Here is a 22,428-nt window from a genome sequence, read left to right as displayed (position 1 = left end):
CAAGTTTCACGTTCCAGTGCCGAGACGCAAGCAGAGGTAGTACCGGGGGTTTAGCGGAGTCGCAATATACACACCTGGTATTCCTCCAATTCACTCACTAAAACCTGCAATAGATTAAAAATCTAAATTTCAGATGACAACATTGACACAAGAATTAGCAGACAGTTTTGCACGCCGAATGAAGAAATGAGTAGCGGCTAGCCATAGCTCACCTCAGCCGCTTTCCGACAGGGACCAGTCGTTAAAAAACGAGAAATTAGGTAATATAGCTCTACAAAGGGAAACAAGAGACATAAAGACCAGAATGGGATTTAAAATGTAAAAATCATAATATCTATATTTTGAAATGTATTCACTTTTAGGCGTCTTACCCGATTCAAGGAGCGAAACATTCTGACTTTTGGCCACTGAATCGGCCATTGCTGAGGGGGTAAAAATTTCGTCGAACTTATTTTAACTAATCGAATGATATATTTATTTAATTTCAGTTTCTCTGCTCTGACCCCCTCCTCGGTAGCTCCCGCTCGCAATTCTGCCAGTTTTCGGTCGCCATTGGAAGGATGAGGCCTCTGCTCTCCGAGATACTTCCGCCAGAGGAGAGGAAATGGGGGGTGGGGAAGAAAAAAAATAATCCTGTAACAAAGGCAGAGCACAGCTGTATCAAAAGGCTCTTTCTCAGGATTTTGAAAACTTCGTTTTTTATTTCAACCCCACTGTAGTTACAAAAACGTTGCACAAGGAGTGAAACGCCACGAAAAAGATATTGTTTTCTTGTTTTCTCCTGCAAGGTCGAGCATGTCTTTGCGATGACGTCACATATTATGGCGACACAAAGACTCGGGTCGAGATTACATTGTCGACACATTTAGCAACCTTTATCATAAATTGAACACATGCAATGATGTTGTCGTCTAATATTAACTACGGTTATGTCCGTCTACTTGATTAACGTTCTCGTTTCTGCCGTTTAAAGTAAAGATGGGGAAACCCGAACGTGCATAATAGGCTATTTCCGAACTGAAGAGTTTCTCGCCTGAATATCCCCCCAAGTTTGTGCCTGCTCAGATAAAATGAACAATTAGTAAATTCGATGTATTTTCACTAACATACTACCTGAAGTCATCGGGATATGCCTCGAATAGATGTAAAATTCTAACAACAACAAAAAAATTAAATGTTTGTTTTTCTCCCGTTCATATACGTCAGATATTATTGGTATTACAAATGATTACATTCAAAATATTAAGTTATTTTTCCGTGTCCAGCTCCTGGGAAGAAATGTTTTGTATAAACTAAGCTGAGACGTTTTTGATGCACAGATCGTTTAAAATAGGAAATTAATTTCAAAACATCATGTGTGGAGAAAATAACCTTTCGGTAAATAAAATAATTTATTTATTGTCTTTTTAAAATATCCTTCATGTTTTTTAAGCTCAAATATACCTTTATGTGATAGAATCCATAGCTGACCATCAAAAAGATGATTTCCCATTAAAATGAGCATCTATAAAATAGACAGTGGCCAGCCACAGGGAATCAAAATGGCCCTGCATAAAATGTTAAATTCTATTGTAATCACTTTCCTCCATTTCTGGGTTTGGCTTTAGAATCACATTTGAAATGCAAAACACTTAGTACACTCTCTGTCTCGCAAATGTAGTGTTGAATCATGCATACTGTATATTCAGTAGGTGTAAAGTTTTTCAAAAGTCGCTGTTGTTATACTATGTTTAAATGGTAGTAGTCTACCACAATAATAATTTTAAAACTTGGAACCTTTTAATTAATGTTTTAATACCTTGAAAAGTATTAAATCTTAACATTTTGCAAAGTAAAGATTTTGATGTTTTGTTGTTACAGTATGGATACACAAACATGTCTATAATTTGTTGTTTAGCATTTTGTGCCTGTGTCATCCCTGTACTGAAATGGTTGCTCAGTTACAGAGTTGCTGACATCATCACTCACGTTACATTGTGTCAGCATTTTGTAGACATAACTTCGTCCAAAAGTTTGATATTGTGTTCTGATGCATTTCCACAAAGCATTGCTACTGCTAACTGGCTGTTGTAGAAATGTAGAGTTCTTGTTAAAAACATTTTTTAAAGGCACAGTGCTACATTTTTAACATACTGTATATACAGCAAGAATATTTTGTAGTTCACATTGCTGATCCCTTTTATGAATTTGAAAGCCTCAATCAAATCACCCCTGAGTCTCCTTTTACTAAACTTGAAGAGGTTAAGCATCCTAAGTCTTTCCTCATAGCTTTTATCTTTCTTACCAGGAATCAATTTGGTTGCTCTTCTTTGATCCTTTTCCAAAGCCTCTATATCTTTTTGTAGTATAGTCCCCAGGACTGCACACAATACTCCAAGTGTGGTCTAACAAATTTATTATATAAGATAAGTATAACTTCCTTGGATTTATACTCAATCCATGCACAGTGCATAGAACCTGAAAGTCTTTGATCAACCATTACTCCCAAGTCTTTTTCAAACTGAGCACATTCCAATTTTGTTCCTCTCATAAAATATTCCTGCCTAATGTTTTTGTTTCCCACATGCAGAATTTTACATTTGGCTATATTAAATTTTATTTGCCAGGTTTCTGTCCACTTCTGGACTTTATTTTAATATTCTTGGATTAATTAGATTCCAAACTTTTAACTGGGCCTCCCAGTTTTGTATCATCTGCAAATTTGACTAATATCCTCTCTATGTCCCTTTCAAGGTCATTGATATATATGAGGAAGAGGAGTGGTCCCAGCACCAATCCTTGTGAGTCTCCATTTCCCACAGTTCCCTGCTCAGATAATATCCCTCCTACTACTGCTCTTTGTGTACTACCCTGTAGCCAGTTCCGAATCCACTCTGAAATACGTCCACTAATTCCTACTGTCTTCATTTTACTAACTAGTCTTTCATGTGGTACCTTATCAAATGCCTTTTGGAAATCCAAGTATATAATATCATAATCGTTGTTATAATCAAAACACTTGGTAGCTTCTTCAAAGAATACCAGAAGGTTTGTGAGGTGACCTTCCCTAGGGAAAACCATGCTGGCTATCCCTTAGGATGTTGCTATTTTCAAGAAATACTTCCAACTTGTCTCTATTGATATATTCCAGCATTTTACATGTGCAAGGTAAACTGACATGCCTGTAGTTTCAGCGCGGTTCCCTTCTATATTGGTATTATATTACCTTGCTTCTAGTCCACAGGTATTTCTCCAGTTTTTAAGGACTGTCTAAAAATACCTGCCAGTGGTTTAAAGATGATCACACCTAACTCTGTGAGTACTCTTGGGTATATGCCATCAGGGCCTGCTGCCTCATTTGTCTTTAGTTTAAGACATTCATCCAGTACTTCTTTATACTCCAAAGCAATATCTGATAAGACATTCTGAGTACTGAATATGCTTTCCAGTCTATTAACCAGTTCTCTAGTAAAAATCAAAATAACAAAATAACTATTTAAGGCATCAGCAATATCTTTATTCTCAGAAGGTAATGCTCTTTCTTCAGTCCTGCTGTACCTGATATCCTCTTTGACTTTCCTTTTCCTGCTACATTATTGAAAAAAACGTTTAGATTACTTTTAGCATCTTAGGTGATTTGCCTTTCAAAGAACCTCTTTGCTTCCCGTAGTTCTAACCTTAGCACGCATATTACAATATTCAGCCTTAATACTCTCAGTGCTGTCATTTTTATGTTTCTTATACTGTTTTTTTGTATGGGTTTGTTCATCCACTGGGGAGGCCGCTACCTCAATTTACTTTTCCTTACCTTTGGGACCCAGGTGTACACTCACAAGCAAAAGGGGTAAAAGCTGTGACTGGTGGTCAGATTTAAAACATGAAAATGGTTGAGAGAGAGAGAGGGAGAGAGAGATTAGTTAGTTTTTTTTCTTTATATATACAGTGAGCTCCATAATGTTTGGGGAAAAGCCAAATTTTTCTTGATTTGACTCTGTACTCCATAATTTTAGATTTGCAATCAAACAATTCATATGTGATGAAAGTCTTTTTTTTTTTCAAAAATCTACATCAGTGTTCTAGAACTCCATTGTTTTCAATTACCAGTAGTGATCATTACATCAGCACTAGAATGTTCAGCTATGAACATTCTTCTAATCATGTATTGATGATCTTACACATTAAAGGGTTGAAGCTGGGGCACAATTCTAGGGCCTCTAGCAAGCACAGGGTTGGGGAAATGGATCCCAAAATCACACACACACAACCAGCAGCAGAGGAATGGGGGTCAAACAGAAAGGTGGTCAACAACTCCACAGACTGATCTAGCATGATGATTGTAGAAGTGAGGAGGGTAGAGACAAGTGAGTTTAGATCAGGGGGCATTGGGGGGTCTGAGGGACAGAGTGTGACTAACCATCTTAGTTAGGAGACTGGTTGGGGGGGGGGGGGGGCTCTGAGATCATTCTACTGCAGCCAAACAGACAGCTGTTTAAAGAAAGCCTGCTGGACACTTTCAGGCAAACAGGAGCTGGGAGACTTGACAGTTGTTCAGAAAGCTAGAAGGGTGGTGGTGGTGGTGGTGGAGGGGGGTGGGGGGTGTTGTGGAGAGGAAGAATAATGGCTGTTTGAGGACTGAGAGGAAGCAACTGTTAGTGAGACAGAAGGCGAGGGAGAAGGAGACTGACACACTATCAGGGGGCTATAGCCCCAAGACCCAGAGACGGAAGAGAATCACCTCAACGTTTAAGCCAATTTATCTATTGCCATCTCATACCTGTACCCACGTGCTGCTGTTCTTCCCAGATGCAATGTTGTTTAAAATTTTCACAGTGTAATCACAATATTACAACCACACAGTGTCTCAGCTCTGCCTAACACCTGTATGGCTGAAATGTGTATGTGGCAGTGAATCATAACTGTAAGGAAAGTGGGCTTGTAGCACAGGTTGCATTGCCAGCTGGGCACTCATCACCTGTGCATGACATTAGCGTTCATAGTCATGCCTGTGCATGACATTAGCCTTCATAATCCTGCCAGTACATGACATAACCCTTCATAATCCTGCCTGTGTATGACATAAACCTTCATAATCCTGCCTGTACCTGACATAACCCTTCATAATCCTGCCTGTACATGACATAAACCTTCATAATCCTGCCTGTGCATGATATTAGCCTTCAAAGTCATGCCTGTAAATGACATATCTCTTCATAATCCTGCCTGTACATGACATAACCCTTCATAATCCTGCCTGTACATGACATAACCCTTCATAATCCTGCCTGTACCTGACATTTTGATGTTTTCTGGAACCTCCAAAAGTATCTCCCACTCCATATAATGGTTCTTGCATTGGTGCCGAGCTGTAACTGTGCTGTGCTCTTGTATATGTCAAATAGCCAACAAACAGGAACATTCGGAGATTTGTTTTAAAAAAAGGGGGTATTCAGATACTCATCTAGGATGGCATTTGGAAGAGCAATATGTTAAGACAGGGGAGTGAAAAGAAGACCATCTCTTTCTGGATTTCACTTTTGCTCTTAATTATTTAATAACTCCAAATATTTACATGATATGGCATTTTATCTACAGTGAGCTCTATGTTTTCTGGGACAAAGACATTTTTGATTTGGCTCTGTACTCCATAATCTTTTGATTTGTAATCAAACAATTTATATGTGCAAAAAGTGCAGATTTTCGGCTTTTATTCAAGGTTTCTACATGTAGAAATCACAGCACTTTTAATACATATGGCCCCCATTTCAGGGCACCATAATGTTTCGGACCAATGGCTTCACAGGTGTTTCTGATTAGTCAGGTGTGTTCAATTGCTTCCTTAGTGCAGCTGTAAAAGAGATTTCAGTATCTAGACTTAATTCTAGGCCTTTGATTGCCTTTGGAGTCTATTACTGATGTTTGTCAACGTGAGGACCAGTGTTGTGCCAGTGAAAGTCAAGGAAGCCATTATAAGGCTGAGAAATAAGAAAAAAGTCAGCGACATACCATAGGCTTACCAAAATCAACTGTCTGGAACATCATTAAGAGAGCACTGGCAAGCTCAGAAATGACAAAGGGCCTGGTAGGCCAAGGCAGGCCTCCACAGTTGATGACTGAAGAATTCTCACCATAATGAGAGGACTTCACGACTACAGAAGCTACACTGCCAGATGAAAACCACTAGTTAACCACAAAAAACAGGGTGGCCACATTACAGTTTGCTAAGCAACACCTTAAAAAGCCTGCAGGGTTCTGGAAAACGGTCTGGTGGACAGATCCACTTGTATCACAATGATGCCAAGAAAGTGTGGAGGCCAAAAGGAACTGCCAAAGATCCAAAGCACCCCCCTCATCTGTGAAACATGGTGGCGGAAGTGTTATGGTTTGGGCATGTATGGCTACTGGTACTGGATCACTTTTAATCACTAATTATGTAACTGCTGATAGCAGCAGCAGAGTCATTTCTGAAGTGTACAGAAGCATCTTATCTGCCCAAGTTCAACCAAATTCCTCCAAACTCATTGGATGGCGCTTCATCCAACAGCAGGACAACGATCCCAAACATACTGCTAAAGCAACAAAGGAGTTTTTCAAAGCCAAAAACTGGAGAATTCTTGACTGACCAAGTCATTCACCTGATCTGAATCCAACGGAACATGTGTTTCATATGACGAAGAGAAAGTTTAAGCCCCCAGAACAGCAGGAGCTGAAGATGGGAGCAGTACAGGCCTGGACCAGAGAAAATACTCAGCACCTGGTGATGTTTTTTTTTTTGGTTACAGACTTCAAACAGTCATTGCATGCAAAGTATATGCAACAAACCACTATGACTACTTTCATGTCCTGTAATGGAATTATACATGGTGAAACCAAAGTGTATAAAATACCCTTAAATAAAAGCTGAGAATGTGCACTTTTCATCTAAATTTGTGGACTACAGAGCCAAATGCCAAATCAAGAAGAAAAAAAATGTTGTTGTCCCAAACATTATGGAGCTCACTACATGTTTCTTGAATGGCAGCTAATTCTTGACACCCTGTATGAGACGTTTTACCTGCAAGTGAATAGTGTTACAGATAATGAGCCAAATGAGCCGGATAGTTATGAAAACGAAAACCTGTGCACATAACGGCTCTCCAGGAACTCATCTGCCCACCAGGACTTGGTCTAGGCTTGGTCACTTAAAAAAATATATATTCATGCGTTTGTCTAATAAGTACATTCTCCTGAAACAGAAGGAAGAAAGGCCTCCAAAATATGTTTATTTCTACCTTAAAACATTCTGACATTTATAGAAAATATATGATTTCAAGGCAAATTTGAAAACAGTCTATTTCAAACGGGTTCTGTTTACTTTACTTGAGTGTTCAAACTTCTAAGAATGATTTTATGAGGTAATTTTGCTTGTTTACCATATCTAAATTTACTTCTGTCAAATATACATGTGTAGTTGGCTACACTGTCTAACGGTGTGACAAACTTTACATAAACGAGCAATGTATAAACAAAAAAACAAAACAAAAAAAAAACAAAAAACAACTGGTATATTGGTCTCTTATCCGGCAACCCTTGGGGGTCAAAAAACAATAATCGGGGGGGAAAGTTGGGGCTGCGAGTTTGTATTTCGGGTGTTTTCCGTAGTTCTTCTGGATCTCAAAACCTTTTCTTGGCATGACAATTGTATAGATGATAGACTGTCTTTATTGCAATCATTCAAATACCAAGCCTACTCAATAAAATAAATGTGGATAGCCAACAGCTTTTGAAATAGGCTTTAAGCGTAAATACAACGTGACTTTCGACCGAACACAGACCGAAAATTAAAGTAGCCGACATTGCATTCCCCATAAACGAGTTCAATAAAAACGGGACACATACACATATGCTTATTTTGTGAAAATTAAGCTCACCGCAAAGCCATTAAACATGGCATTAACCGTCCTGGGTCGTGATTTTGTAAGATCAAGCCCAGCATGCACAAGTGAAAATCAAATAGGATACAGCAGTACACTAGACTGCGTCTGTACAGTTTATACCATATTTCTGGTGTAAATGAACTGGAATAGCTACATAATAGACTCTCCTGTAGGTCAGAATTAAGCGCTGTTCAACAATTCGATCTCCAGTTTTTGTTAGAAAAGTCTGTTTCGTTTACCTTTGAACAGGCTTTATTTACTCCTATTCAGCTTAGGCTACTTATGACAATAGGAGTGTCCATTTCACAATTAAGCGCAATTTTCGTGCGCAATAAAAAATCCAAAAACTAACGTTTCAAACACGAAAAAAAGGACGCAAGTATTTACAGCAGAAACGTTTTTACTTTTCATCATGCCACTCAATTTTAATAAGGTGACGAGACGCGCTACTGGGCCCCCAATTCGTGTAGCACGCTAAAACCTCAACCTAAAATAACGTTCATCTTTAAGCCGCTCTGCAAAACAGTTTACCTCTTGGTTACTAATGCAGCATCGATTCTTTAAGACTAATGTAACATTGCTCATCTGCACGTAATTAATGCATTCTCCAATGCACTGAAAAAAGACCTTCACAGAACAAATTACAACCAACTCTTTATTGGTTTGTTTATACCAATCATTACACAGATACAGCTACAAAGAAAAAAACTGTACACTTGTACTTGTTACCTAAAAACCACATGGGTAAATATTGCTGCTGCTGGTTTGTTCACTTCAGAGTCAGTGAAAGTACAGTCATTTGCTTCTCAGTGTCCTTTTCAAAGGAACAGTTATAACCAGTATGTTTTAACACTGTAATGCATGTCATGTTATTAGCTTTGCTAAGAACACAGGAATAATTCCATTATATCATCCTCAACGTACCAATACATACTGCATATAGAAAGTATGAAAACCCTTTTTTTCACAGCAGCTATACAATGTTATTGCAATGCTATCACCAAACAATGAGACAAAACCAATACACGCAATGTACAGGCCTTATAGAGAACTCCAATACTAGGGAACAGGTTTATTACTGAAAGTTTGTGGATTCAGAAAAAAAACTGCATGAGTAAGAGTTAACATTTATAGAGCACAGCTTACAAACATTCTAAAACTTTTTTTTTTTTTTTTTTAATCATTATAAACAATAAAACAATGCATTACCCACTTGAATAATTCCACCCCCTCCCTCCCCTCCCCCCATACGATACAGGTTACATATACTGTCCCTTATACAGCCTATGGAATGTTAGTCACTCAGGCAAGTTCCCCCAGTTGTACAACGGTTTCCTGAAAACGACACGATTACATGTTTTCAAAGGCCGCAACCTCCCGTCCCCCGCGCGTGAAAACCCAATCCGCTGACCGTCCGACGACCGTCCTTCCGTCCGTAGATGCTCTAATGGGGTGGGATGAGGCGGGATCCCTTTCCAAGATGTGTGTGTGTGTGTGAGAGCATGTGTGCATGTCATTTTTTGTCGTTTTTTAAAAAATGTGTTTCTACAATCAAACTACTAAAAAACCTGCTTTTAGAAAATAGTTGATAAAAATATTCCTCTGAATTGTACAAGAAAAGAGGTACGGGAGAGCACTGGTTGAAGATGCGGTGAGGATGTTATTCTGCTGCTGCCACCTCCTCTTCCTCCTCCTCCTCTTCTTCCTCCTCTTTCTGCTCTGGTTCCTCTGCTGCTGGCGCCTCCTGGTGTTTGAGACAGGAAGAGTTGCGTCAGGCAAAGTCTTCCCGCACAAAGCCAGCACCGGCCATAGGGACCATCCCCTCCACAGCCACATTTGCAGATGTAATGTACAAAAAGATTCCCTGACACCGTTATACTGCATCCACTGTGCCACAATGCAATATTGGATAAAAATAAGAGCGAAATATTATATTAAATTTTGCAATTGCTCAGAAGATGCTGTAACCAAAGCCATATTTAAACAGCCTGCATCATACAATTTGGGGAGCACAGGACACGTGCAGCACAACAGTGTTATAAGGTAAAACATGTCCGTTATCACTGGGATACCAATTACTGTATTAACAATATTAGGTATTTAAAAGCTAGACATGCTACCAATGATTTACACTACATTTAAGGCAGTTAAGCTGATACATTCTTTTACATACAACCATTTATACAGCTGGATATTTACCAAAGCACTTCAGGTCAAGCACCTTGCTAAAGGGTGTAATGGCCAATCTGATCAGGGATGACACACTAAGTCTGATTGTGCTATGCAGCTATGGCAGCACACTTATGTTGTAAAAATGGAATATAAAAATTTTTTTTATTTTTTATTTCCCACCAAATGCCAGTTTTCGCACAGGAAAATCCTTTCCTTCGAAGAAATGGCACAACACACAGAGAACTGGGTTACAAACCAGGAAAGTTTGCATACAGCTTCACTAAATAGCCATTCCTCGCTTTTTTGCGTAAGTGTGCATGCATTTTATATATAGTGTCAATATAGTAGTTTTGTGTGTAAAAAAACAACTACTTTTCGTTGTTCCACCAGTTCTCAAGAGGATAGGAGTATACACACAGACACACGAGTTTATACACACACACACACACACACTTAAACGCTACAGCCCCACTTAGTGGGTGCCCATATGAAACTGCACTGCAGGGTGTCTCTAACCTCCTCAGCTTTGGCCTCTCCGTTTTCTGCAGGCACTTCTTCCTCTTCCTCCTCCTTCTTCTCCTCCTCCTCCTCGGGCTTGGGCTTCTCCGGCTCCTTGGCCTTCTTCGGTTTCACAGGTGCCTTCTGCAAACGACAGGTGAAGAAGCAATAACCCACCCGACACAGACGACACACAAAACCCCCAACTTACAAGGGAGGACAACACTGGAAAAGTTGAATAACCAGATTCTTCAGCAGGACTAAAGCATCAGCAGCCCTAAGCAGACTTAACTATTATTAACAGCAGTTGCTAATAGTACTTTATAACATTACTCATTAACAATCAAGTTATCGATTAAATATTAATGAATATTACATCCAACAGATATTTAAAAATGCCTAATATTTGAATTCATTTAATCGTTGATATTTCTTGTGCCTTACCTTTGGCTTAGGCTCTGACTTTGGGCTTGGTTGGGGTTTCTGAAAAAAAAAAAGGCAAAAAAAAAAAAGTTTCAGAGTTTTGGTGATGGTACATCATCTGTGGATAGAAAGAAGTTTGCTTCTTTTTTGCAAGCAAACTTGTGCTTATACAGCACCGCACACTTACCTCACTCAATCGCTGAGATCTTCTCTTGGGCTGAAGAAGAAATGAGAAAAGAGAGAACAGTGTAAGATCAAATATGACCGTTTGTGTCTGTGTCTTAAAATGCAATGACCATTCTGCTCTACGGCTGAAGGATTAACATTGACCAATTTTACGTTTGTGGCTATTTTAATCTTCTAGAGCTAATAGCTAAATGCTGTGACAATGTGGAGACAGGAAAAAAACTAAAAGGAGGGAGAGAAAGAAATATACAGAGAAAAGGTTAAAAGGACAAGAAGGCTGGTTTACCCCCTGGGTCGCTTCAGTGTCATTATTTGCCTGTGTGGAGAGAAAAAGAAAGAAAGTTGAGTGGGCTAAAATCAACAAACGAAGGAGGGGTGGAGACGTGTCGATGTGTTATGGTGGAGGGGGGAGGGGCAGGGGCCGCACACTCCATAGTAACAGTAATATTATGTAACCTGAAGGTGGGTGGGGGAGGGACAGGAGAAACATTCTTGCAGCTTTAAGTCCCGCTTAAAAGTAACCTTGTTTCTCGTCGTCACGTAGATCGACTTCTTTTAAGCAATTACACCGAAAAAGTTCGAAAGTTTCAATAAAATAAGTGCCAATCGTCTTCTGCATGCGTATTGCTATGCAGACCGAAAGCAGTAGGGAACAAGCGGCTCCGCCTCCTCCCTGCGCATTCATTCACTCGTAATATACGGGGATTTGCTACATGAAAGCATCCACAGCTACGTCAACCAGTCTACCCTGCCTTCCCGCCATTCATTCGAATTTTGAACTCCGAGATCCTCAGCGATCCACCAAACGGCTACGGAATATACTAGAATACTCGGCAGCACCAGTGGCGCTGTGATGACTGAAAATCGCCATTGCATAACGCAAAAAAAGAGAACGGTGCGAGCAAATGCAAAGGCGCCGAATAGCGTGCACCAAACAGCCCCAAGAAAAACGCTCAATTCCACTTAAAACGCAAAAGAAACCATTAGAGTAGGGGCGTTTATAAACAATGTATCATTTTTTCTGGATTTTAACTTCGACTGCACGCTTCTTTCGCACCAAACAAGTACCCATGAAACAGCTAGGCTACAGTATGTATCCAATGTTCTCCTTGCGTACTCGGGCAGCCATGACACCCCGAGACTTAGTGCCCTTTACAAGCCATAGGGAGCAGCGCACGACATTTACGCTCAACTGCACCGTGCAATCCAATAACTAATACATTTCTAGTTTATTAACAATCATTTATTTTCTAGAAAAATCAAACTAAATCTAAAAAATTTAAAATATAAACCTTCGGATCGTTTGAGCATTGTTTTCACCATATATGGACGATTTTACCCCCCAGCATTTCTGCAGAGTCGCAACCTGTGCGAACGACAGGGTTACACCCCTTTGTTTGAAGCTATATCGCAACGTGATATATCCCATTAAGTAAACAACGTCAAACAAAAATGGAGAAAAAACAAACTTGTTTATATTTATAATCGAGCCGTACAGTCGAATATGTAGCCTATGCATACATGTATTCTCTGTTAACAAAAGTCAATTCTGAAGAATACAGCGCTGCCCCAAGTAAAAAGGCGCCACTTCCCATGTCGCCAGATGGATAGACATTTAAACTCCCTGGCCACGGAGTAGTGCAACCACGGGAGTTACATTTTTTTTTTAATCCATGCAAACTGCAACTGTATATTAGTTGCATTATAAAATATTTGTTATATTTAAAGCGTCATTCTAAAAAAATAAAAAGCCATAAAATGTATACGATACAGCATAAACTTACGTTGCTTCTTTTCGGCATGGTTGCTTTTCTTTTGTTTTTAAACAAAATGGAGAAAAATATTTGCCTAACGGAGAGACTGAAATTCTACAGTGCACTGTGTGTTCTGAGAGATTCAAACAGCACCTTGTTACACAGTGTAGCTAGCATAAATGTTCCATCAGAACAGAAACTAGCTGAAACCGGATTGGATTCTCCCCCCCTCCTTCTCGCTCCCTGTTCTATTCATCATAGCTCCAACCTGATGGGCAACCTACTCTCCGCCCCTTGTTACCATTGATTGGCCTTTAGGACTCGCCAACATATTTTTAAATCATAGCAAGGTACCTGTGTGGGTAGGTTTGTACGCCAATCAGTGTATATTTCCCCCAGGTTACTGGAGGGGGTGGGAAAACGCTGGATGTAAAGTTCGTTATATGTTCTTTTGCCCTATTTGTTTATTTCTGATTTAATCGAAGGTTTGTTGTAAAGCTATGGCCACATATCCCTTAGTAGCCACATGTGGACACTCCCCCTCGTAGTTTTAAAGGGCATAATTTTAATTTGGCATTAATCAAAGGTTGAATTATGGTACTTAACATTTTAATATAGGGTTACCCACATTTTTTAAATTCTTAAAGGTCACAAATGTGCACTAGAAAACACAAGCTTCTGCAAAATTTTGCTATAGGTGCAGTGGGTGTTCCATGAAGTAACGAGGCTTACGCTGATAAACAGTAAAAATGGCGACCGGGGTATGCAGCGCTCGCTCTTTAGTAGCCCACTCGGGTAGGGTATGCTCTTTTGCGCAATTTCAAAGAAACCCCCTGTTGTAAGTAGTAAATACATTGTAATTAGGGGTTGGCTAATCGGGAGTGTATTATGTTTGATAAAGACAAAATACGCGGTTCTTTTTGTGTCATAGCCAAATAACTGGTAGCTTACACTGAATAAGCCTGGTTGTAGGCTTGCATAATGTGGGCTATATGGGCATCACCATTATTTCCTAAGTTTTCAGGTTTCGATCAATGACTCGTCCCCCATTTATTTAATATAAGATCTGTAACGATCCACCCAAAATATCCTTCATAGGCGACAGTTCGGAACTCGCCGCTACGACACAAGAAAAGACATAATCAATTTTTTTTAAAAAACAGCAAACAATATTACAAGTAAAACCATGATTATTGCCCACCGAACGTTTACCCCTAAACCACATAGACCTTCTCATAAACAAGGTAGAAAGCCTTTTAAAAGAAAGGGACTGAAACGTGGCGAAAAGCGGAAATGTGCCATACATGTTTATTAAATAGGTGTAGGATTTAATTGGATTTTTGTCGAACGTTATTTCGTAAGCAACTTCACCGCTATTCTACCTTCTTAATGAACTTGCTGAACCTATCATATAGCCTTTGCACAAATGGTAAGCTTTTCGGAAAAATGGAGACGGACTGCAGCAAGATTCATTGTGTTGAGCAAACAACAATTCCAATTCACCAGCACAGTGCGTTCTCTTAACATCTAGGGGAGAACTGTTTGAAAAAGACGGCGTTTTGCGCTCGCTTGGTGTGTGAACGCATCTGGTGGTTACCGAGAAGTCAACTAATTTTGGAGGCATGCTAATAGGATTTAGAGGTAGTGAATCGGTAATCTTTAAACTACGAGACTTTCCCTAATCCGTGGTTGGTTAGTGCAGGATGAGCTAATATTTATTCCCCGCGTCAGAAATGGGAATTTTTTAAAATCTGGCTCAATGAGGACTGGGGACAGAAAGCCAAATAATGTCATGTCCTTTAAAATTGGTTTTAAAAAACAAAACAAAAAACAATGGACAGGGAAGACCAAATCAAACCCTTTTCTAGAGGTCTTCGCGACCAGGACTCATCCATGACTGTCTGACAGAAATTCACATTGTTCATTTTGAGTGTTAGCCTAACTGCGAAACCTCTTCCCCTTCAAAGGCACAGGCTTTGAAAGTAATTTAAGTCCTGACTAACCGTTCAAGGTTTTACAGAAGGATGCATGAAGGATTCTAGGATTTTTTTTTTTTTTTTGCTGACCAAGCCTGCTCAGATCCACTGGTCTCTATAGTATGTGGATGTGCTTATGTTAGGCTTAAATTAGTAGGGTGGACTATCCAGATGATTGACAGATCAGTACAGCTGTACATTACTGCTCGCTGACTCCCCCCACTCTCAAAAAGAGCTCCAAGTTTTGAAAAAAAAAAAAAAAGCCTCCTTCCACCAACATGGTCATGGTGGTGAGTTTGCCTGTTATGTAATTCTTCCAAGCACAACAACACCAGGATGATTGTCGAACTCAATACCTATCTTAGCAGATGAATTTAAGAGAGACTGCTGTGGCAGAGCAAGATTGTGTTATTATTAATTTTTATTTATTTTATATGGGCTTTATGTAGGATTTGGATCCTTTTGTAAAAATCATGGCTGTACGGCTCACACAAGCCTAGTTCAGATAAGGGTGAAGAGCTGCTATCACTATAACTAATTTGGATTTTTTTGTAAAAAAAACAAAAAACAAAAACAAAATAAAAGGTCAAAATGGGCATCAGAAGTCGGCTTTCAATCCGTCAGCAGCCCATGCGCTGTCCGTCTCACTGCTCCAAAAGGCGGGAAACCGCCTGAGTCACGTCTGCAGCCCCCCCCCCCCCAGCCCCCCCAGCCCCCCCAGCCCCCGGCCCTGCGTAGAGCGCGGGGTACATACATGGCCCCGAGCACAGAGGGCCTGTGAGTGGCAGGTGGGGTTCAGATAACGGGCGGGGCTTTCGCCGGGGCCCCAGTGTCACAGCTGCTGCCTGTTGCTACCCCTCGTCTTAAGCGACAGGGGCGGGGGGGGGGGGGGGGGGGGGGGGCGGGAAGGGGGCCCTGTTACAAATGCGTCTCAGTTCTGCCTGCTGCGTGTATATCACACTCGACAACCAAATGTCTGTGACAGCAGTCTTATGTGTGTGCGACACATTTGTAATGACATAGTGTCAACTGGCAATGGTTTAATAGAGTAAATAACCATCAGAAAAGCTTTTTCCCCCTTTCCATAGGGACCTAATTGTTTCGGCAGTTGGAAATATTAGATTTTTTCATGTTTTCTTCAATACAGTTATGGAATTTTGGGCAATAAATCTGAAGGATTAATATGTGGAATATGCAGAATATCAGCAACACATCTACAAAAATTTTGTGTAGGTTATGAAAAGCTAATATTGTAATATAATATTAATAGAAGCTAAAATAGAATTAGAATAGAATCGTTTTCATTTGCAAAAGCAGACCAGAACAGTAGCTCAAATGAAGAACAGGAAGTGGAGGCAAGAGGTCACCTCGAAGAGAACCGTTTCCTGTGGTTTGAGCAAAGCGGCTTTCTCCTCCAACCCTTACACCCCCTACTCACCCCCTGCCCCCCCCCCCCCCCCCCCCCCCCCAGCTGTCACTCACTCTCACCTGCTGTGTTTCCAGTCATTGCCTGTCATTCAAAACCCTTCCTGGGCTCACTGTCCTCTTAATAACTGGATGTTTCACAGAACAGATTGTCCCTGGTTTTTGGACTAAATCACACATTATGACCTACCAGTATGACCAAAGTGATTTAGTACTTTGTCAATATTTAATGAGGCTCTGTGGAACCCTGCCCCTCCTAAATTAAGTTGAACCATAACAGGTCTCCTAGAATTTATTTATTAATTCGTATTTTCATAAACTCACTATTTAGAATTTCAGTGCTGTTGCCCCTCCTGGATGAAGAGAGGTGTTTGATAACATCAGAGACATCATGGCCACAGAATGTGTGGCCACACATTTTGCCCTAGTCTATGAACGCACGGTCAGAGGTAGCCCTGCAGGGTACTTAGAACATAAACTGAAATCGAGTTGGGGCTCCACTAGGAAGGCTCTCGGTAGCGGCTGCCTTAGCCATCATAGGTTGTTCACTGGTGGCCAATGATTGTATAGTAGCTGAATGGAACTTCTAGGCCAGTGTTTATCCTAGTTTTTTTGTACACAGAGACTACGCTTAGTCTGTGTGTTGCTAAGCTTTTTAGTGCCTAACGTTATCTTCTCTGTTCCTTTTGGGGCTCCTGCCCCTCCCTCACCCTGAGTTCACGGGATCGCTCCAGCTCTGTCCCCCGTTTCGTGGTGGTGGACCGCTGTAGCCCCGTTCCTCCCCTGGTTAATGCCCATGCCTGGACCCGCCCCTCTAAATTGCACACTGTACTTCCCTTCATTTGGACGTCTGTTATTCCAGCTACTTTATCACCCGAGCTGTAACCTGCTCAACCCATTTTATTTGCTGTTATAGATGCCATATTACATTTCTGTTACATCCACTCTACCGCTACTTTACACCAGGCTGGCCAGCGGAGGATGGGCTCCCCCTCTGTAGTCAGGTGTCATCCCAGTGAGGGGTTTTTTCTCCCCACTGGGGATTTTTTTATTTTACCTCACATGGTTGATTATTTGGGGGTTCAGACGTGGCTTCTGCCCTTTTTATGCTACTCTGTGAAGTGTCTTTGCGACCGTTTTCTTTAGGAAGCACTGTACAAATAAAATTGTTTTGATTTGATTATGGTGTACCTTCTTCTTACTGATCACAGTAAAAAAAGTATTTTGGGTGTACAAATTTAAAACAACAATCTTAAGACATTTATATGTGAACTAATTTTATTTAATTGAGTTGTAGGAATTTTCACATTATGATATAGAAAAATAATTTTAACCCTAAATTTGCAACGCTCAATCATATGCCGCCCCTCCCAATGGACCAGAAAGGGTGCTAGCATGCTAACAGTTGGAGGTTGTGCTACTGAAGCAAGTCCACCAAATTTAGTCCACCCTCCATGGTGACACTACTGCCTGAAGTAGTGGTTTGGAACACACTGGTGAGTTGTTTGAGGGATTTCAATTTTCTTTTATTTTTTCTTTTTATTCAACCTGAGATTCACATCTTTTCTTCAAGGGGGACCTGATATATATGGGTACATCAATTATATGACAACATCACAATGACAGCGCACGTAAAAGGTTTTAAAATTACGGCTCAATAATGTAGCTACAATGTGCAATGGGTAATCAAGACTAAAAGCAGATACACTCCTCAGTTATAATATGAACGGAAACGAGAATTTGAGAATGGTATCGACGCAAGCAGACCTAGTTTGCTCTACTGTTCATTCCTGCTTTTTAGTGAAGAGTTCTTAAAAGCTATCTTCCCAAGTTCTGTAATATGTCTGGGGACATTAAGATGCAGGAAATTGCTGGAAGGGAGCTTTGAATGGGTCAAGAGACACAAACATATATTTATAAAATAAAATACTCAAACTTATTTTAGGGAAGATAACCCGGCACCATGTACAATCTAATAGCTAATGCATAACTGCATTTGCCCTCCTTTATTCATGATTAACGAATGCCCTGCATCCAAGCAGACTTACATGGCTCACATTTCATATACTTACTTACGGTTATGTAGCTGGGTATTCACAAAAGCAGTTAGCATTGACTGTGCCTCTGTTTGCGAGCGCACTGCAGAAGTGGGATCGCTGGCTCTCTGGCTCCAGTCTTGTTGAATGGGCCTCGACTGCCCATTGGTATCGAGGGCTGTGGTTTTCAGGATCACCGACTTGCACCAGTGTATCTGCGCTCAGCTGAATGTCTTAATTTCAGATGAAATCGGTGCTGCTTAATCCGCACGCCTGGGTCCCAAGTACAGGGAAAAAAAGGGATTTGGAACTAGAGCAATCCAGCGTCTTGCTCCAGTGTGTTTAACAACAAAGGCCTCTGCCTTTTTAAATTGAAATGAGAAAAATTAAGTCGTATTTAAACAGGAGCTAAATGAGAGGTATTCTTAATTTCACATTCACTGCATTTTCAGTTCATGGATTTTTAAGTGGATGTTCCCTTTAAAAACAGTATAAGCAGAATTCCTATTAGTTTGTGTTTCAAAACAGCAATGCCATCATAATCAGTGTAGATGACCCCTGGCAGTCTCTTAAAGCTACCTCTGAGCATTTGAAATGCTGTGTGTCCACTAAATTTTCTATGATAATTTCACTTGAGTTGAATTGAAATTGGGTTTACATTGATGATAGAATGGGTGAATATGAAATAAATGCGTATGGATAGTGGTTTTCAGACAAAATGACTCATTATACTAACATTAATATAGGTGCTCAATAATATTAAACAAAATTTTTTTTACATTTATTTTAATGAGCATATGAATTTATTAAAACTGACTCAAAATTGTTGTTTAATTATTGTTTTAATATAAATAATAATACAGTCTGAATATTATGCATATTGATCCTCGTCTTTATGAAGTAAAAAATCTGCAACACAGAACACATTACTATATATCTATATAGCTATAATCTACCCAACCACTATGGCTATTTTATTAAACAGATTCCCCATCACCATTTAGCCTGTCTCTGACTGTGGCTGGGTTTGGGAAGGATGGGCTCGCCCTCTGTAGCTGGGTTCCGTAGCTGAGTTCTGCAGCTGGGTTCTATAGCTGGGTTCTATAGCAGTGTTCCGTAGCTGAGTTCTGTATCTGGGTTCTATAGCAGGGTTCCGTAGCTTGGTTCAGTTGCTGGGTTCTACAGCTGGGTTCTATAGCTAGGTTCCGTAGCTGAGTTCTGTAGCTTTTTTCCCCACAGGGGATTTCCTTTTACCTCACCTGCTGCATTTTGGGGGACATTTTCTGTCATCTCTCTCTTTGCCCCATAAATAATTACACAGAATACAAAGAGCCATTAATTTATTTTTTATTAAGAAGTAAAACAAGCTGTTTTGTGCTTGCAGGAGCAATTCCATAACAACCCAGTAAGCATTTGGCTCATCACTCTCTCTCTCTCTTTGGACTGACCCACCTGACTATGCTCTCTGATGGCAGAGCAGGGTTTATGGGACATCTGCAGGGGATCACATGGAGATCACCAAAATATGATGGTTGCAGAGAGTTTGAATTTCATTTGTACTCACTTGCATTGAGTACCTTCATTTTTCTTTCAGGTATTCGCTTCACATAGTCTTGGTGGTTTTGTGTCATTTTGATGTTGCCTCAAGCTTAAAATAACAGGCTAGCATTTGGTGAAGATGCCACCCAATTCCCTTTACAGCTTCTAACGAGCTAACCTTGTGTTGAGAATGAACCAAATCCCACGCAAAATGGCTTAGATTGAATGACAGAGAACAGACAAAAGACGTTTAAAGCGAAGGCTTCGTTTCTCACATTTATATCGTAAGGCCTGTACACCTGTGCGCCCTTTCAGACGCGGCGAGAGCCACCTGCATGCTGGATGATGTTCCTGCGGTGGTAACCCAGCAGTGGGCCTCTCCAAAACCTTTTTTTTCCAGTTAAAAAACTGAGAAACACTCATTTGCTAAATCAGACACCAGTAGCCTACCTACGTTGCAGTGAGTTTAACCTTGCACTAAATCGACTGATATCCTCGCTGTTCTAATTATTTTAACCTTAATTAAGTATTATTAACTTAATGACGTATTTATTTCCAGTGAGACATCGAGGTCAACAACCAGAAATGGTCAAAGCTGTAAGGAAAACTAGACATACACGTAAAAAGTCTCAATCAGTGTGAACTCTAGGCGTAGCCGCTAACGGTTTCTTCGCAGTCAGAAGATGGACACGTAGTGGGAAAAAAAGTTATAAAGATTGCAAATGTTTGCCTTATCGAACTTGCCTGGGCATGCACACCTGCATACGCTGCGAAAAATAATTTAAAAGTATTTACAGCAAAACATAGAATGCCATATTTTCCAGTTTTATTAAACCAGTATCTTTCAGTCGGAAATGTTTAAGCGTGTTGTTATACATTATTTCACAGATCCCGAGGATGATTGGCCTCTTCACTATAAAGCGCTCATCCTGCACATTTTAATAAATGTTCTTGAGGTTAGAACACAACCTTGTGTTAAGTGCAACTGACATCTTATTTAATTAACATGGGTTATGACGGATTTATTTGTTATTAGTAATTTATTGACACTTTCTTTGATCCTAGCATTTTTGGAAAGTCTTGGCAAATACATTTCTGCAATAACAGCTATTCACGTGTGTGTAGGCTACATATAGACTACTCTAAGTAATATACCCAGTCTAGAATCCCATTTAAGTGAGGTAGGTTTTGAGTGTATAGCCTATGTGGAGGTGGGCGGGAAATGTGGACGAGACTGTTCACAGAATTCTGCTTACATGACGTGCTCAGTTGTAGCTTGCCACTCATGCACCACATTTAAGTGAAGTTCCTCACGTACAGAAGTTGACCCCATTTTGGCTATTACCCAACGGCGCTATTGCGAAAATTCGTTACTGTGGAGTTACTATGCAGCGGGACCTGTAGGCTATATGCCCGCCTAGCCTTTTTTTCTCTTTTTTCCCCCTACCCAGTGTCTGAGGCGTTATTGGGTAGAAGAAAACACAGCCTGTGGTTCTGTCCCTAGGGAATGAAATTGGTACATTAGGCTACTAAGCATCAATATTAGCAAATAATTAACTTGTAACTGCTAAAACACTGCAAGCTCTAAACGAATAAATATAGCTTACACAGCCTATTATAATTTATTTTCCTGACAGTAGGAATGTCTGTGCTGGAGGTCAGCCTAATTCGAGCATTTCATATTGACGTCAGTTCAATTATATTAATTATTCGACCACTTTTAAACAGAAAACGAGATCACAATAACAACAAAATCACAAGGACAAATGTATAAAAACAAAACTACATTCAGCGCAAAATAACGTCCTCAGTCCTCGTTCTGATTGTCCTCCATTTCATCCCTGCGCCACTGAACTCCCAGAGTTTTTACGGTTTCAGGCTCCCTCTGGTGCTAGACTGGGAGAACTACAAGTACAATTCCTGGATATATTTTCCCTTTTCTTTGTTTGTAATGTAAACGCCACTGACGGGGACACAGTACAAGTTTTTTGCGTTACTTTTTGTATTTACATTATCATTCGTACACTACTAGGAAAAATGGTTTATTGTTCCATAATTAAACACCATGTCCAGTACATTCCTTCTCTACGGATAAGTAATTAAGCCTTGGTCGCAATGAATGCTACCAAACTATATTCATTGCCTCGCATTTTTCAGGTCAAAATATAGATCAGCATTTTAAAGGAATTTGGAGAGACAGTTTATGAAAGGAATCATTGTTCTAGTCCAGGGTTATCTCCTTGAATGGAAGAGGTTGTTCAAACAAGACACAAATATCTATCGCAGCTAACAGTCTGTGTGCTTTGTATGCTTTGCGTAACAAACTTATGCACACGTTAAAGGTTTTTTTTTTTTTTGCTTATTTCAGATTTCTGAACTCCATGTTGTCTGAAAATAATAAAAAAAGCAGCCTGATTGGTTTTGTTTATGACAACGTGCATTGTTTAAAATAGAACTGATGCAATGCTTTCCAGATTCATGAGGCATCTGTTTAATTCTGTTGATGACTTACATTATAAAAAGTAAG

General features: G+C 40.1%; 2 protein-coding genes and 1 long non-coding RNA gene across 4 annotated transcripts in view; 1 reads left to right on the top strand and 2 right to left on the bottom strand.

Moving 5' to 3' along the window:
• The window catches only part of brwd1 (bromodomain and WD repeat domain containing 1), a 35,904-nt gene extending 34,854 nt beyond the window's left edge, over positions 1-1,050 (bottom strand). For both annotated transcript variants that reach the window (XM_035384668.1, XM_035384669.1), the window contains exons 1-3: positions 372-1,050; positions 213-271; positions 75-104 (exon numbers count right to left, since the gene is read on the bottom strand). In XM_035384668.1, coding sequence (XP_035240559.1) covers positions 75-104; positions 213-271; positions 372-420 — 138 coding nt within the window. In that variant the 5' untranslated portion in view covers positions 421-1,050. The remainder of the gene's footprint in view (positions 1-74; positions 105-212; positions 272-371) is intronic.
• Positions 26-20,840, top strand: LOC118209401. The gene is made up of 3 exons (XR_004761714.1): positions 26-77; positions 2,734-2,780; positions 20,790-20,840. It is a non-coding gene; the product is annotated as an uncharacterized LOC118209401 (long non-coding RNA).
• Positions 8,530-13,163, bottom strand: LOC118209400 (non-histone chromosomal protein HMG-14-like). Its single transcript, XM_035384670.1, has 6 exons — positions 12,956-13,163; positions 11,458-11,487; positions 11,173-11,202; positions 11,007-11,045; positions 10,581-10,706; positions 8,530-9,636 (listed from the first exon to the last, which is right to left on the bottom strand). Exons 1-6 carry the CDS (start codon positions 12,971-12,973, stop codon positions 9,553-9,555), a joined length of 327 nt encoding a protein of 108 aa, XP_035240561.1. The 5' UTR covers positions 12,974-13,163; the 3' UTR covers positions 8,530-9,552.
• Positions 20,841-22,428: the final 1,588 nt, after the last annotated feature.

This window comes from Anguilla anguilla, chromosome 12 (genome assembly GCF_013347855.1).
Source record: "Anguilla anguilla isolate fAngAng1 chromosome 12, fAngAng1.pri, whole genome shotgun sequence".
NCBI lineage: Eukaryota > Metazoa > Chordata > Actinopteri > Anguilliformes > Anguillidae > Anguilla > Anguilla anguilla.
The sequence above is the reverse complement of the archived record's forward strand: the minus strand, read 5'-3'. Positions and strand labels throughout refer to the sequence as shown.

Coding starts and splice junctions, on each gene's coding strand:
- LOC118209400 (XM_035384670.1), bottom strand. Junction 10,707..11,006: donor AGTCAGAGCCTAAGCCAAAG/GTAAGGCACAAG, acceptor TGTCGTTTGCAG/AAGGCACCTGTGAAACCGAA. Junction 9,637..10,580: donor GAGAGGCCAAAGCTGAGGAG/GTTAGAGACACC, acceptor CTCAAACACCAG/GAGGCGCCAGCAGCAGAGGA.